This window comes from Parus major, chromosome 9, assembly GCF_001522545.3.
Source record: "Parus major isolate Abel chromosome 9, Parus_major1.1, whole genome shotgun sequence".
Lineage (NCBI taxonomy): Eukaryota > Metazoa > Chordata > Aves > Passeriformes > Paridae > Parus > Parus major.
The window spans coordinates 22571454-22585674 of record NC_031778.1 but is presented as its reverse complement, the minus strand read 5'-3'; the positions used below and the strand labels follow the sequence as shown (position 1 = coordinate 22585674).

The following is a 14221-nucleotide window of genomic DNA, read 5'->3' as shown; positions in this document are numbered from 1 at the left end:
CAAGGTTCTGCCACAGAATAAGCCACAAGCTTTTTGTTTTCTTGCTGTACCACAGAGCAGCTGAAATGCAGCAAGAGAAGCTGACTGCAAAGGAAATTCAGGAAATGATGTGAAGATGAGGTAAAGCAGAATATCAGACCAGATATCCTTGGCTCCATAGAAGGCTGGAAAACAGGGGTAGGATTCCACTGCAAGATTTTCTTTTTCAGCAGGGGTAAAAATACGTGAGAGAGCAGTGGGCTCTGTCACTGGCAGCAATAAATGAAGGAGCAGGGATGGGTGACTCAGCATGGCCCATGGTTACTGGAGAAATCCCAAAGCAGCCAAACCCACCGGCTCAAGAACAGGGGAAATCATCAGCCCAGGGCCCCACAGGAACTGCCTGTCGATGTCCCAGGTTGTTTCATCAGAGTAGAACCTGAATAAATGTGAAGGATAGAGAAGAAATTGGCTCTTTTTTGTCATTTATATCAGCAGCAACCCCAAGGTTTCAGTGTACTGATTGTCCACAGTCATGACTAAAGGACGCCATATAAAAATCCCCTCTTGATTACCCCAAAATGGGGTTTCACAGATCGGCAAGTCACCTACAGACATCCCAACGTGCATTTCCTTCACAGGGCAGAGGTTCAGCAAGTCCCCAAGCCCATGAAGTGTATCAGATTCTCGAAGTGGTTGTGACACTCCCCAACTCACTCGTGCAGCAGTGGCCTCACGACGGTGTGTCCTTGGGTGTGAGCTTTGTAGAGCAGCGTGTACAGGTAGGGCAGCAGCGTGTAGCGAATGTTCAGGTAATGCTTGGAGCTGTTCACCAGCAAGGAGTTGGGTCCAAACACAGCTGGGTCTTGATGCTGGAAGCAAACACCCACTGTTATCATTTCCAGGTTTTCAAAAACACTTTGCAAACGTGAGGAAAGATGTTTGAGAGGGGCTGGGGTTGCGTGGGGCAGCTCTGCACTGGGTTCTCTGTTCTGGTGCTGTCACCTGGTGTCCTGTCCCCCTCTGGGCTGTTTGCACTGCCCATCCCTCCTTGTCCATCAGGGTTATTCCAGGATTCATCCTGGCATTCAGGTTCATGCCAAGGGGCTTGGCCTGTGGATCACACAGACCTCGGTGTTCTTGGTGGTAGGAGCAAAAATATTCATAAAACTGTTACCAGATAATTGTATTCTCAATTAACCCTTATGAAACCCAGCCTCTCCCATCCATAGTTTCATAAAGCTTAGGGTTCTGTTTTCAAGCTAGTCAGTGATAGTGAGGGTAAGAAGTGATATTAGAGGAAATGTGGTTGTGTAACACAAAGCAGCTTTGAACAGAAAGCACAACTTACCATGAAACCTTCACAGTTGTGGTTCCTGGAAAATGGGTAAAATGCTCCCACCTGCATCCATCGTCTGCAAAGTTCCTCTGTGGTGTTTTCACTGAAACCACAAATATCTGCTCCAATCTTTAAAAAATAAAAATTTAGAAAATCAGGATATGTTGGATGTCCAGTGTTCTGCACCTTGAAAGGCACAACATGTTTATAACTTCCCTCTCCCAAATCCAGCAATGCTGCCCCAAAAATCAAACTGACCCCTCACTAACACTGCCCATCATTCTGCTTCCTCCAAATTTTACCTTCCTGCTTGGTGATCATATGCACAGAATGGGAAAACAGCTTCAAAGCCATTCAGATTTAAATCATAAAAAGGATTCTGGCTATTTCCCTTCTAAGTGGATGTCTCTAATTTGAAATTATAAGAAAACCAGGAATTGTTTCACATCCCTCAGTAGTGTTTAAAAATTTCTAAACTGAGAGGTAGACTGGGATAAGATAATAAGTTTGTTACCCACTTTTATGTTGCCACAACCACCAAAATCAAAATAAATGGCCTGAATCAAGCCCTGATAATTGAAATGTTCAAAGGAGATTCCTAAGAAGGGTTAATTTTGAGGTGCCAGTGTAAGTGGTTATTTAGAGTGGTTGGATAATCTGTCCTCAGTTTTGAAAGGATGGCACAAACTGATATCCTACATAAGGTATTCCAAAGAGGTTGAACTCCAGCATTCCAGGGATTGCCCATCTCATCTGGTCCCAGGTGGCTGAATTATCCCCCAGCCAGTGTCCCCCGTGCTTTCCTGATCCTGCAAAAGTAGACCTCGAGATGAGGAAGCTTCTCTTTCCTGGAAACACCTTCTCGATGGCTCTGGAAAGGAATGAGACTGGAATTACACAGAGGGAAACACAGCTGGGACATGGATAATCCTGAACAAAGCAGATTTAGACTGATTTGCCCTGACGGTTCATCCCAGGGATGGGGACACCCCTTTTGCAGGTGTGTTTTAGCAAAGTTCAAGATATTAATTTGAAATAATCTCTTTACACAGCTGTGACAGCCAATCTGTGGCTTTTCCTACCAACTCCAGCCTGTGGATTTTGCCTTGGCTAAATTGGCCTGACTGTAACCCAGCATTTTCCAAGAACCTCGTTCCTTTAGCAGTCAGGTCTTGTGGTACTTTGGAAAATGCAGGTCATGGACTGTTCTGAAACATTTCTGCAGGATTTTTAGGATGCATTCCTTACTTCCTGCTGGACATGATCATGGAATATCCATAAAGATTGTGGACATCGTATTGCTTCCCCCACTTCTGCACTGCATCCAGGCAAATTGTCTTGGAATACATGAGTTTGTCGAGGATCCCTTGAAGAAAGGAATACAAATAGCATTGGTAAGGTACATTTTTACTGTTAATATTTCCAATCTTTAATGCACATTTATGATATCCAAGCACCTTTTTTTTCCTCTTTATTCTTTCACTCAGGCAGTTTAATTACTCCAAAACCAAAATGCTGCTCTTGGCTGTGGGTTTGGTTCATCATTTCCACTCCTGAGCTTTGCACCCATCTGAGGAACTGGGAACTGTGCTCTAAATTCCTCAATCACCATCTGACAACACGCTGGCAAAAGGTTACTTAAATCTGCTATTAATACAAACTATGAACTCCATTTGGGTTCTGCAAATATCTGAAAAACTACTGACACTGCAAGAGGATCGTTACATTATCAGACATAATTAAAGCAATAGCAATATCCAATAATTATTTGACAAGATAAAAGAGGAGTTTCTATAAACAACACCTGAAGCATACACAAATACAAGCCCATAAATATTATTTTCTGTCAATAGGAATGTCCAAACCCCACCCATAAGAACTACACTAAAATCATCCTTGAAAGCAATTAACATTTTATTTGATATTTTATTATTCTGATTACAGCAGCTGGACTTACTGGGAGTGTAAGGAGGATAGTTTAGGTCATTCTGTGCACAACCTCTTTTTGAGCCTTGAACAAAGCTGGACACTTCATTCATATCCTGGAAAGGAAAGACACAGGATGTAATAAAGTTGCTTTAAGCACATTTCCCTAAAAAAAATCTTCCTCTCTATTCCCTCATCCTTTAAGGAATCATTAGCTGCTATTCTTCAACATCTCCTTTCTGATTGCAAAAATACCTTTCAATCCAATAAAAATTCATTGTAATAAACACCTGCTATCACCTAGATCCAAAAATCAAACTCCTGAATTACTCACAATCCATAGTCCATCGTAGGGCACCATGTCATAGAACAATTTGCACTCGTCCACCCACCAGCTCGTGCCCTCGGGGCTGGTGAAGTCTGGGAACACAGTTTCCCCTGGCCACACCTGGAAAATTCCAAGGAAGATAATTAATGAAACTTTGAATGGGATTTAAAAGGGTTCATAGGATCACAGACCCGCTCAGGTTGGATGGGAGCCTAAAGAACACAAAGAGGAAGAATTTCTTAAAGTTAAGTCCTTCAATTGCTTTTCTTGTGAGTCCTACAAGGAACAGTACACAGCTGAGAAAATTCTCAATAGAAGTTAGGATTATAAATTAAAAGGATAATGTGGGATCTGGCTCTTCAGCTGCTGCTGGAAATAAACAGGAGCTGGCTGGTGAAATGTCCCTTGAGCCTTCAAACTACCCTTTAATGTAAAAAACTTTTAATGCTAATGTAAAAAAAAAAATTAGGGTTAATGTGAGCAAGTCTAATTTTAATTGCTATTTTAGTTCTATTTTTCTTTAAGAAATTAAAATTTTAAAAATATTCAATTTGATGTAGAATTAGTGAAAAATACCTTTTAAATGTAAACAATTGAAAAAAGTAAAGAAAAGTTGAGAATTACATTTTTATCATATTTTACAAGAGACCTTACAACTCTGCTCTCACTGGCAGATAAGTCCCTGAGTTAAATTAAATCATAACAGTGACAAGAGATCAAATTCAAATGTGTAAAACCACAATTACCTCCCCAAGTAATGGTGTTATTCCATCTGACTCGTTAACCCAGACTTTTCTCGCTGTTCCCCTCCTGTAGCTTTCATAGGGACTTCCATCAGACAGATTTTGGGTGCTGATAGCAGGATCCTAAAGAAAATAAAAAATGACAAAGAAAAGAAGAAATCAGGATATTCCATCCATTATTCCAGGCCGTAAGTGCAATAATTACATAGAATAAATAAAGACTAATAATAAATAACTGTAATGAAAGTGTTCCCAAGTGAAAAAAGGAGTAATTAAATGCTTACCAATATGATGATGTATTTTAGATCATAGCCATGCAAATAAGATGCAAATTCAGGGAGGTCTTTAAATTTCACTTTGTCATAAGTAAAATCTTTCCTTTTGTCCATATACTCAATATCAATGACTTGGGCATCCTGAAAGAGGAGAGAGTTCAGCTTTCCCATGAGAAATGATTGGTTAAGATTTTTATTAGTCCATTTTCTTCCCAAATATTAGCTACATATTAGGGTATTTTGATTCTATTGAAGACATTAGGTTCATATCTCCTAAAATTTAATTTTAGAAGTTAATTGCACTTTGTCTTTGACTGACAATATATTAAGAATAATATATGGTTCCATAGCTGTCCATAGGACAATAAAAAAAAACATTTCAAGAGAAGAAAAATAGATAGAGTTGGAAAGAATAAAAGAAAAATGATTACAGTAAAGTGTTTGAGTAAATCTAACTGCAGTAAACCCACCCCCCTCGTTCTGATGTTCTGATAACGGGTCTGACATCAAAATGCACAAAAACCTTTGACACCACACGTTTCCTAACCCAAACTGATGGGAATTGAGGCAGCTGTAGGGTGTGGGTGGTGTCCCCACGCTCCATACTCACGTAGGGCAGGTCGACAGCCCTGTTCCTCTGCACAATTTCCTTCACCTCGTCCAGGGAGGCGTAACCGTAGCGGCTGAGCTGGAACCCCAGGTTCCAGTAGGAGGGCAGTGCTGGCAGTCCCACGAGCTGTGAGGGGAAAAGAAAAACCCCACGTGCTGTTGGACACCCTGTGTCACCTCATCCCCTTTCCCTGCTTCCACTGATGCCGCAGGATTTTATTTTTCTCTTTTCCATGCATTTGTAACCCTGCAGTTCTTTCCAGAACTCCAAACTCCACACACAGCGGCAGCTGCTGCTTTCCCATTCTGGGCAGACACAACAATTCCTCCCCAGGCCTGGCAATCAAGGACACCTCAGTGCCCCAGGCCCCAGAAATGGCAACAAAAGGGAGCTGGGCCAGCAAACTTGGGCTAAATGCCTTCATCAGCTGCAGCTGGAATTGCAGGATTGACCCCCAATGTGCAAATGGACCAAACTTGTCAAAGTGTGAAACCCGTGAGCCGTGGGACATTTTGGGTGCAGCCCCTGGGGGGCTTCACCTGCCCTAAATGTGCCTGGAGGGCCCTCAAGAAATAGAAATAGAAATGATTTGCATTCCATTAGTTCTGTCTGGCCTCTGTTTCTGGGTAGCCTCAGAAAAAGGCATCACCACATTTCTCAAGTCTACTCCAATAGCACGCACTAAATGAGCACCCAACCCTAAATACAATAATGTTTGCCTATTATTTATTTGTTTTAATAAATGCTGGTATTTTGGGACAATGCCCACTCTTTAAGGTGTCACTGGAACTGAGGCAGGTCTCAAGAAGTGCAAAAGACACTCGGTGATATCTTGTGATCACAAAATCCAGACATCCTGCAAACACACTCTCTATCCCAGAATATTGCCATGTGAACAGGAATTAGTCCTCATGACAGGAGCAAGAAAACCTCAATTATTCTAGAGACCATCTCCAGCTCTAATGACCACAGGGTAAATTACAGATTAATGGAGCAATGGATTTTGGAGCACGGTCTCCTCTCCAGCACCCAGAAAAAAAGAATATTATAAAATAAATCCCAAGCACTTTGAAAAATTCTGCTCAATGTATAATTCCTGTAGGTGAAGGTACCTGCAGGTACTCCTGGACTACTTGTTCTGGAGTGTTCCCCAGGAAGATGTAGAAATCCAGGATGCCTCCAATGGTTCTGTAGGTCACTGCTGGAGCAGGCTGCACCACAAACTCTGCCAGACAAGAGTGCACAAAAACAGTGCTGAAGGACAGGAAAGCCTAAAATAACTTTGCCATTTTCTAGTTGATGATTAGGGAATTCATGGAAATAAAAACCACAAAATGCTTAAAGAACCTGAAATCATGAGCTGAACTTGCAAAGAAGGGGAAATCAGACAACTCTTTGTGTCCCTATTTCCATTCCTTTACATCCTACAGAAAAGAGAACCAGAAGAAATCCAATGGTTCAGCCTTTTATCTCTGAATTTTTAGTACAACTTTCCTGCCCAAAGATGTGCAGAGCTCATTAAACATAAATATAAATATACTTATCTCTGAGGGGACTAAAGGACATTTACTTCCAAGTGTTTTTCACCACAAATTTAGTCTCTTATTTCAGTGCAGACCTGTACAGCCTTTGGAAAAGTTCCTGACCCTCAGATTTCCATCAAACTCCTCCAGTTAACTGAGAGCTACTCACTGCTTGTATTTGAAATATTGTTATACACCACACTTGTGGCTGCCCTCAGATATTAGGGGTGTTTTTAAGAAGGGACACTTACATCAGCTCAGTTTTGATTGCAACCCAAAAGATCATTTCAAAAGAAATTCATCTTCTCAGAGCCACAGAGAAATGTTTCTTACCCATGGCATTGCTGTTCATCAGGAAAACACCAAAGGAGGCTCCAGTGCTGTCTTCCAAACACAGGAAGAAAGTTTGGGTTCCATATAAATTATCCATTGCCTAAAATAATAAAGGGAACAGGCAAATTGATTGACATCTAATAGCAGGATCTATTCTGGAATATTTCAAAATATATCACGGGTAGAACTCGAAATGTCTCAAAATGGAGCAAACAGCAAAAATGTAAATCCTGATGCTTCCCTGTTTTATATGTTCTGGTGTTCCTGGTGTTATTCTCCTTTATTTGCCATTAAAACAAGAATAAATAGATAACAGATCTGATGGATCTCCAGGAAAGCTGGAAGATATTACAGCTCTATTTCTGGGGAATAAATGTGCTGATCAAGAACTTGAGAGGTTCTTCCATCCCCTTTCACCATAGGTTAGGTTTTACATCTAATCTGTATTTCTATTCATCCTACAAGGCAATAATTTTGATGTTTAATCTGTGGAAATAGGAGAGTGCCACGCTGCTTTTTCATTTCCTTTCTAATTCTTTTTTTTATTTCTGTTGTTATTACTAGCACCACAACCCCTCAGAAATGCTAACGATTGCTGCAATAGTTGTGCTTTTTCTCCTGAAAAAGCAAATTCAGTTCAAATGCACAAGAAACAGAACCTGAGCAATTAGAAACCAGCCTAACTTGGTGCTGTTCAGTGTTATTTTATCTTGGTGAGTCTGCACTCAATGGAGCCATTCAGTGAAGAACTATCTTCAAACCAGAGGAAATAGTGAGAAGGAATCTCAAGGCAATGGGTACAAATTCCAGATTATTAATTAACCACATGCAGCCATCTCCCCCTCAGGTTTCAGTCTGTATATCACCTGTTGCAGCAGAACAAGAGCTCTCTCTCAAATCTGGGAGTTGCTTTATGAAGCTGAGGTAATGGTGAAAATAATCTTAAAATTATCAAAAAATGGGTGGCACCAAAATTGTTTCATAAAGAGACAGCCAGAAAACTATAAAAACAAACAGCAGCTGACAGACATATTTTATTTTGGAAAGAGACAGCTGTCAAGGAGAATTTTCCCATTATTTGAGCTCCAAGGATGTTGCTGAAGCAGCCTGGGCCATCTGAAATGAACCCTGAACGCAGCAAAGCATGTTGTTATTTATTAGTATGTTATTTATTAGTATGTTATTTATTAGTATGTTATTTATTAGTATGTTATTTATTAGTATGTTATTTATTAGTATGTTATTTATTCTGATTATCAGCAGAAGATGAAGACCCATCTATTAAGGTTTATCCACTGGTTTTCCACTGCACACCAACACAAAAAAATCAGGGAACACCCATCAGCACCACGGAGCTTTTAGTAACAACAACACTCCTGCAAAATCTTTTAAGGAAAACTCAGTGGAGTGCTCACTGCCCGAGAGGTTTGGGTCACAAAACTGCAAAGAATGAAGGGAAACAAGCCCAAACTCACTGCAGAGGGGCCAACATCCCTGTTGAAGATAGGCCAGGTTTTCCAGTTGACGTCGTGCCTGTACTGCTTGTGCACGTGCTCCCCCACGCCGTAGATGTTGGCGCTGGGCAGTTTGATGGAGAGCTGCAGGAACTGGTCAGAGTACTGCAGGGGTCCGATGGTCGTGTCAAACCTGGTGAGAAAGTGCAAGAAAAATGAGCAGGAAGGAGGAGTTTTACTGAGAGTTGTTGCAAGAGGTGTTTCTGCTCCTCTCAGCTGGAGATGGATGGCAGAGCCAGGTCTACACCCAGAGCTTTCAGGTTTTCTTCCAACTGCTGTTGGGAGCAGAACTCTCTTTGGGGGTCTCAAATGGAACAAATGATGGTGGAAGGTCACAGACTCAATCAGAATAATCAGGATTTTGGTAATGAACTGCCTAACACGTTGTCCTTTTATTGAGGCCTCTGTTTTGTTGGACTGTTTAAGAGTTGGGGAAAACCAATGATCTTCTACAAATAAATTTATCAAGAATTTATCTCTGAGGGGCTGCCTTATCCTGTAGTAGCAACAGCTTCCTCTTTTCATCATCATTCTTTCTTTAGAGACCCAAATGTAAGCACTTCTATGAAATGAAACAAAGGCCTAAGGAAATGTATGCAGTATTCCAGAGAATTCTTTCCATGTGATCCCACAGGTGTCTCGTGCCCCTCCCTGGACCTGTTTAATCAGTCAGGCACTGCTGGCTGCCAGGTCTGTGCCCTCTGTAATTGCAAATCAATCATTACAGAGGATTCCAAGGAAGAAAACAATACCAATAAGAGCCAAAAGCAACCCTTAATTAATTAAGCTGGAAGCCTTGCTAATCCAAGTGGCCCAGCCGTGTGACAGGTAATCATTCCTGGCTGATTTAATGAGCACCTTCACCCTGGCACTTCCCCTCTCTGAGGCCACCTGGACACCTCTGGGTTGGTGGGTTTGGTTTTACTCATTTATTTTTAAAGCATAAATGGGATGAGATAATTCAGTATTCAAAGTCATTAAATATTTTACACACAGCCATACACCAACTGCCCTTGGATATCACAGGTCTAAAGGGCAGCCTGATTTTGGTGGTGCTAAAGGGCAGCCTGATTTTGGTGGTTCAGGCCCTCAGCATGAGCACAGCAAAGAAGATAAAAGTACAGTCAGGAGTTTTCCCACATGGTTGGAAGCACTGGCAGGGAGTCCTTCAGGTAATAAAAATTCCCCATAGTGAGATTTCCTCAGCACTGAGGGAACGTGATCGAGAGCCACACCCAAAACCTTTCAGACAGAGCTTGTTCATCTCAGAGTTTGTTCCCAAAGTCATCCCAGGAGTGCTGGAGGGACATCCACCAGACAAGAAAAGGGAAGGAGTAGAGTCTGTGCCCGAGAGGAAACCCTGACAGGTGGCATCTGCTGTGGCATCACCAGCTCTCAGGGAGCCCCAGTGCCACCTGAGCCCCTGAGGAAGCCCCAGCAGGACTTACAGCACTTTGCCATTGCTGGTTCTGGTCACCACGAGGCCGAAGGGTTTCTGCTTCAGCTCCACCTTGTAGCTGAGGTCGGAGGCCATGGAGCCCTTGAATGGCTGCACGTGCTCGTGAGGGACCTCGAACCTTTTTGCCTTAGGGTCAGTGATCTGCACACATTTACACAGCACAAATGTTGGGCCTTTACAGATTAGTCCCTAACACAATTTCCAGCATTATCCATAATACTCAGGGTATTTCCCCCCTTATCCCAGTCTCCTCTTCTGCTTTTATCGCTGTTCATTTCCAAGTTTAATTACTCATTTCCAGCCATTTTCTTCAGAATATTTGACTCTGTGTTTCCCTGGCTCTCCATGAACCCACCACCACAGGACAAACTCCCACAGAAAGTTCTCAACCCCACAAGTCACTGATACCCCACATCCATGGCACAGGCTCGAGCTCTCCATGGAAAACACAAACCACTGCAAAAGCTTATATTGTCTATCAAAATAACTGAGACATGTGACCAGGCCATAAACAAAAAGTAAATACATTTATCCCCCAAATCTTCCTGTGATGAGGACAAATGGTAGATAATTAAAAAGCTGAGCTTTTCAAAGCTCTTGGTGATTTTTTGTGCAGAATTCCCACCGTGCCAAGTGCCTGTTAACCTGAGGCATTGCAACAGCAGGGAGGACAACGAAAGGACTTCAGTGGGAACCATGAGAGTGCTCCAGAGACATCAATCCTACACTCCCTGCACAGGCATCCTGACATCTCGCAGGGAAAACAGGCCTTGGAGCAGAGGAGGACAAAGGCTGACCTTGAATCGGAAGCGGTTCTTTGTCTGATACTCTCCCGTGAGCAGCACGGTCTGGATGTCATTCCCGAAGAGGGAAGGGGATGGCAGCCTCTTCAAGGTGGCCTCAAACCCTTGGGAGACAAACACGGGGTGTTGGGGGGAATGGGAGCTCAGGGCTGGCAGCTGGGGGGCCCAGGCCAGAGCTTACCTGCCTGGGTGGGTCTCTGGGAGCCCTGCACTTGGTAGCCGTGGTTGGGCGAGAAGAAGCACCAGGGCACGCTGGTGTCGCTCTGGGGGCTCCAGCAGCAGCCACGGAGGGAGCAGGTGCTCTGAGCAAGGGCAGGGGGACACAAATCAGCTGGGGTTGCACAAATAAATCCATACTAAACCAGTTAAAGCACACATTTCACCCCTAACGCCAGAAAACTCAATAATTTCTGCGCCCAGGCCAAGTCCTCCTTTGAAGAACTCTGAGTGAACTCAGCACCACAGAAAACACTAAAGAGGATTTTTTCTGGATTCAGAGTAAACTTGCTTATTGGGTGTGCATTCTTTCTTAAGACCACAAGATCCACAGGTAAAACAAACATTTTAGAAGAATTATTGAAACGTTTGAGCTGTGGAAGGTACAGCAGAGTCCGACCAAAAGTCACACACTGGAGAGGGCGTGAAAATGATTAACATCAAAGAAATATCTGTATTTGCATAGTTGCACATTTTGTATAATATCTACTTTTTAATGTCATTTTCCACTATCAGAAATATTCAGACTGCTTCTGTATTTAGATAAATATATATATATATATATTTTTTAACAAACAAACCTATTGTTTCGAGCCTCAAATGTAACGGCACCAACCTTTACACACACATTCACTAAAAAGGTGAAATTCCTTTGCTGTGCTGTTAGAAATTAACTTGCTCACATGCTGTGTGCATGAGGTTTATGTTTGGAGATAAGATTGGGGCAATTAATCACTAAGTTTCCACCCATTTTCTCTCCTTAAACCCCCATTCATAACTTAGGGCAAAGGACAGTGGTAAAACAACTCTCACTGAGGGTGAAGGGCCATTGGTGATCTCAGGTATCCAAATCCAGCAGGGACACCTTCAAAACCTCACTTTACTCTCTCAGCAGCTCTTTCTGCCTTCATCTGATTGTGCTCAGGTGCTTTTGGTGTTTGCAAAAAATATTTAAAATATTCTGCAGCCTGAAATAGGTGGACATGACCCAAAACCTTCTGCTGTCCTCACTTTGGGGTTGGAGAGCCCAAACTGGTCAGGGCAGGTCAAATTATTCCAGAGGCTCTGGACAGAGGAAAGCAAAGGCAGCTCCAGCCCAGCAATCAGGCAGGAGCTGAAGGAAGCACTGAGGGAGCTCACAAAGCCACTGGCCTGGCAAGTCTCAGTCAAGCATTTATTTGATAGTGGTATTGCAGAGCACAGAAATCACCCAAAATAAACCCAAAATAAACCCAAGATTGATCACACAGAGAAATGTTTTCCTCTCTGTCGTAGATTCATCCCATCAGAAAACATTTGCTGTTGTTTCCATCAGGTTCCAAGCCAAAAAGATGGGTGGGAGGAGAGATGCAGGGACTCATTTTCCCCCCTTTGATTCACAGATTGATGCAAGGCTGTGAAAACCCCAGGCTCACTTCCCACCTTCCCAGATCCCACCAGGAGAACTCCTCATTCCCCATTTATAAACCATTGCAGAGTAAAGGAGAGGAAGCACCAAGCCCTCCAAGACTGCAGAGATCTCAGCTTTAGTCCCCTCACAAATAGGGGAATATCCTAAATCTGAAAACAGATTTGCTACTTCCATCTTCTTATCCCTTCCTAGACCAGTGACCATCCCATAAAAATCTGAATAAACTGAACAGGTTTTCCTGAAACCTGGCAGTTCAGCATCCACTTTCCAGCTCCCTAAGCATCTTTTTCTTTCTCCTGAATACTTCTCGACTATTTTCAGCAGTTCCTTCACAATCCAGTGATATTTTTCCAGCTGGATCTTATCCTGGCAGATTTGTATTTTTGTGGCATATTGAGCTTTCTGCACCAGGAAGTAAACACAGAAATTGAGGGCTGGTTATGCCTGGCACAGGGGAAGAGCAGAGTTCACCAGGGACACTGGGGAGCCTGTTGTAAAAGCAATCATCTGCTATAAACAAAGATGTGAGCCCAGCCTGTGAGCTGTAAAAGCAGCACAATAGATACCAGCACCCAGAAAAGCCAAAGCTTAATTAGGAATAACCCTGGACACGAGGAAGCTTTTCACACTGGGGTACAGCATGAGCTGAGCACCAAGGACTCAAAGAGTGGTGTGGCCACGTGCTGAGCTAAAATGTGCTGTTCTGTGCTTCAGGCCTCTACCAGCAGGGTATTTTGGGAAGAAAAGCTCAGAAACCGAGCCCAAACCAACAATTCCCCCTTTCCTGGGCTTTCAGAGGTGTCAGCCTGGCATACACGAGCTCTGCTGAGTGGAATTCTTGTTTTACTGGTGTGTTCTGCTTGTCTGAACAGACCTCCTGGCAATTTTTTACAGCAGTGGATAGTTCCTAAATATCTCCCTTCTTCCTGCACCTCTATCTTCACCAACCACATGATCACATACAAAATATCTATTTTCTTCCTTCCTTCCTTTGTCTTTTCCTCATTTCTCTTTCTTTTCTCTTCCTTTCTTCCCTCATTTGTCTTTTCTTCCTTCCTCTTTCCTTCATTTCTTCCTGCCCTCCTCTTCTTCCTTCCTTATTTCCTCCTTTTTCTTTTATTTACTTCTACTTTCTGCAATTCTACTCATTTTCTTCAGTGATTAATCAAGGCAGACACCAAACCTTCTAGGTCAGCTTAGCCAAATCACTTTTCCCAGCTGCTGTTTATTCTGAAAACCATTAACACAAACCACTGCAGAAGAGTGATGCAGGAAATGCAGTTTTACAGGTTGCTGCATTAGTGTAGCCTGGCACAACCAGTAAAACGTGCCCAGGAGTGAATGGAATCACTGGGATGGGATTCTGGCTTTCCTCGTGGAGTAAAGGTGATATTTTCTCTAGCCCTGTCAAATCTGCTGCCTGCTCTTCACTAATATTCAGGAATCATCTCCTTTACCTCTAATTCCAGACTGGGGGCCCTCACTATTGCAATCTGCATCTACTTTTCTGCTGGGAGTCGTGATTTGATTGTTTTTAATTCTCTGCTAACAGCAGCCTTGCCCCCAGAGCAGCCCTGCTCCCCTCCCTGCTCAGGGTGAGCAGCCCTGCACTGGGGTGGCTGCTCCAAAGGCAGGAATTACAGATTGAGATGATTGATCTGTGCTCCAAAGGCAGGGATTACAGATTGAAATGATTGATCTGTGCTCCAAAGGCAGGAATTACAGATTGAAATGATCTGTGCTCCAAAGGCAGGAATTACAG

The 14221-nt window shown here is 42.9% G+C and overlaps 1 protein-coding gene across 1 annotated transcript in view; it reads right to left on the bottom strand.

The window, feature by feature from the left end:
• The window catches only part of SI (sucrase-isomaltase), a 45633-nt gene that overhangs the window by 26222 nt on the left and 5190 nt on the right, over nt 1–14221 (bottom strand). The window contains exons 4-19 of the mRNA XM_015637007.1: nt 11014–11134; nt 10827–10936; nt 10019–10170; nt 8532–8703; nt 7057–7156; nt 6313–6425; nt 5201–5326; nt 4600–4731; nt 4319–4438; nt 3579–3692; nt 3276–3360; nt 2567–2684; nt 2018–2189; nt 1331–1447; nt 697–851; nt 334–418 (exon numbers count right to left, since the gene is read on the bottom strand). Of these exons, the coding sequence (XP_015492493.1) occupies nt 334–418; nt 697–851; nt 1331–1447; nt 2018–2189; nt 2567–2684; nt 3276–3360; nt 3579–3692; nt 4319–4438; nt 4600–4731; nt 5201–5326; nt 6313–6425; nt 7057–7156; nt 8532–8703; nt 10019–10170; nt 10827–10936; nt 11014–11134 (1992 nt within the window). The remainder of the gene's footprint in view (nt 1–333; nt 419–696; nt 852–1330; nt 1448–2017; nt 2190–2566; nt 2685–3275; nt 3361–3578; nt 3693–4318; nt 4439–4599; nt 4732–5200; nt 5327–6312; nt 6426–7056; nt 7157–8531; nt 8704–10018; nt 10171–10826; nt 10937–11013; nt 11135–14221) is intronic.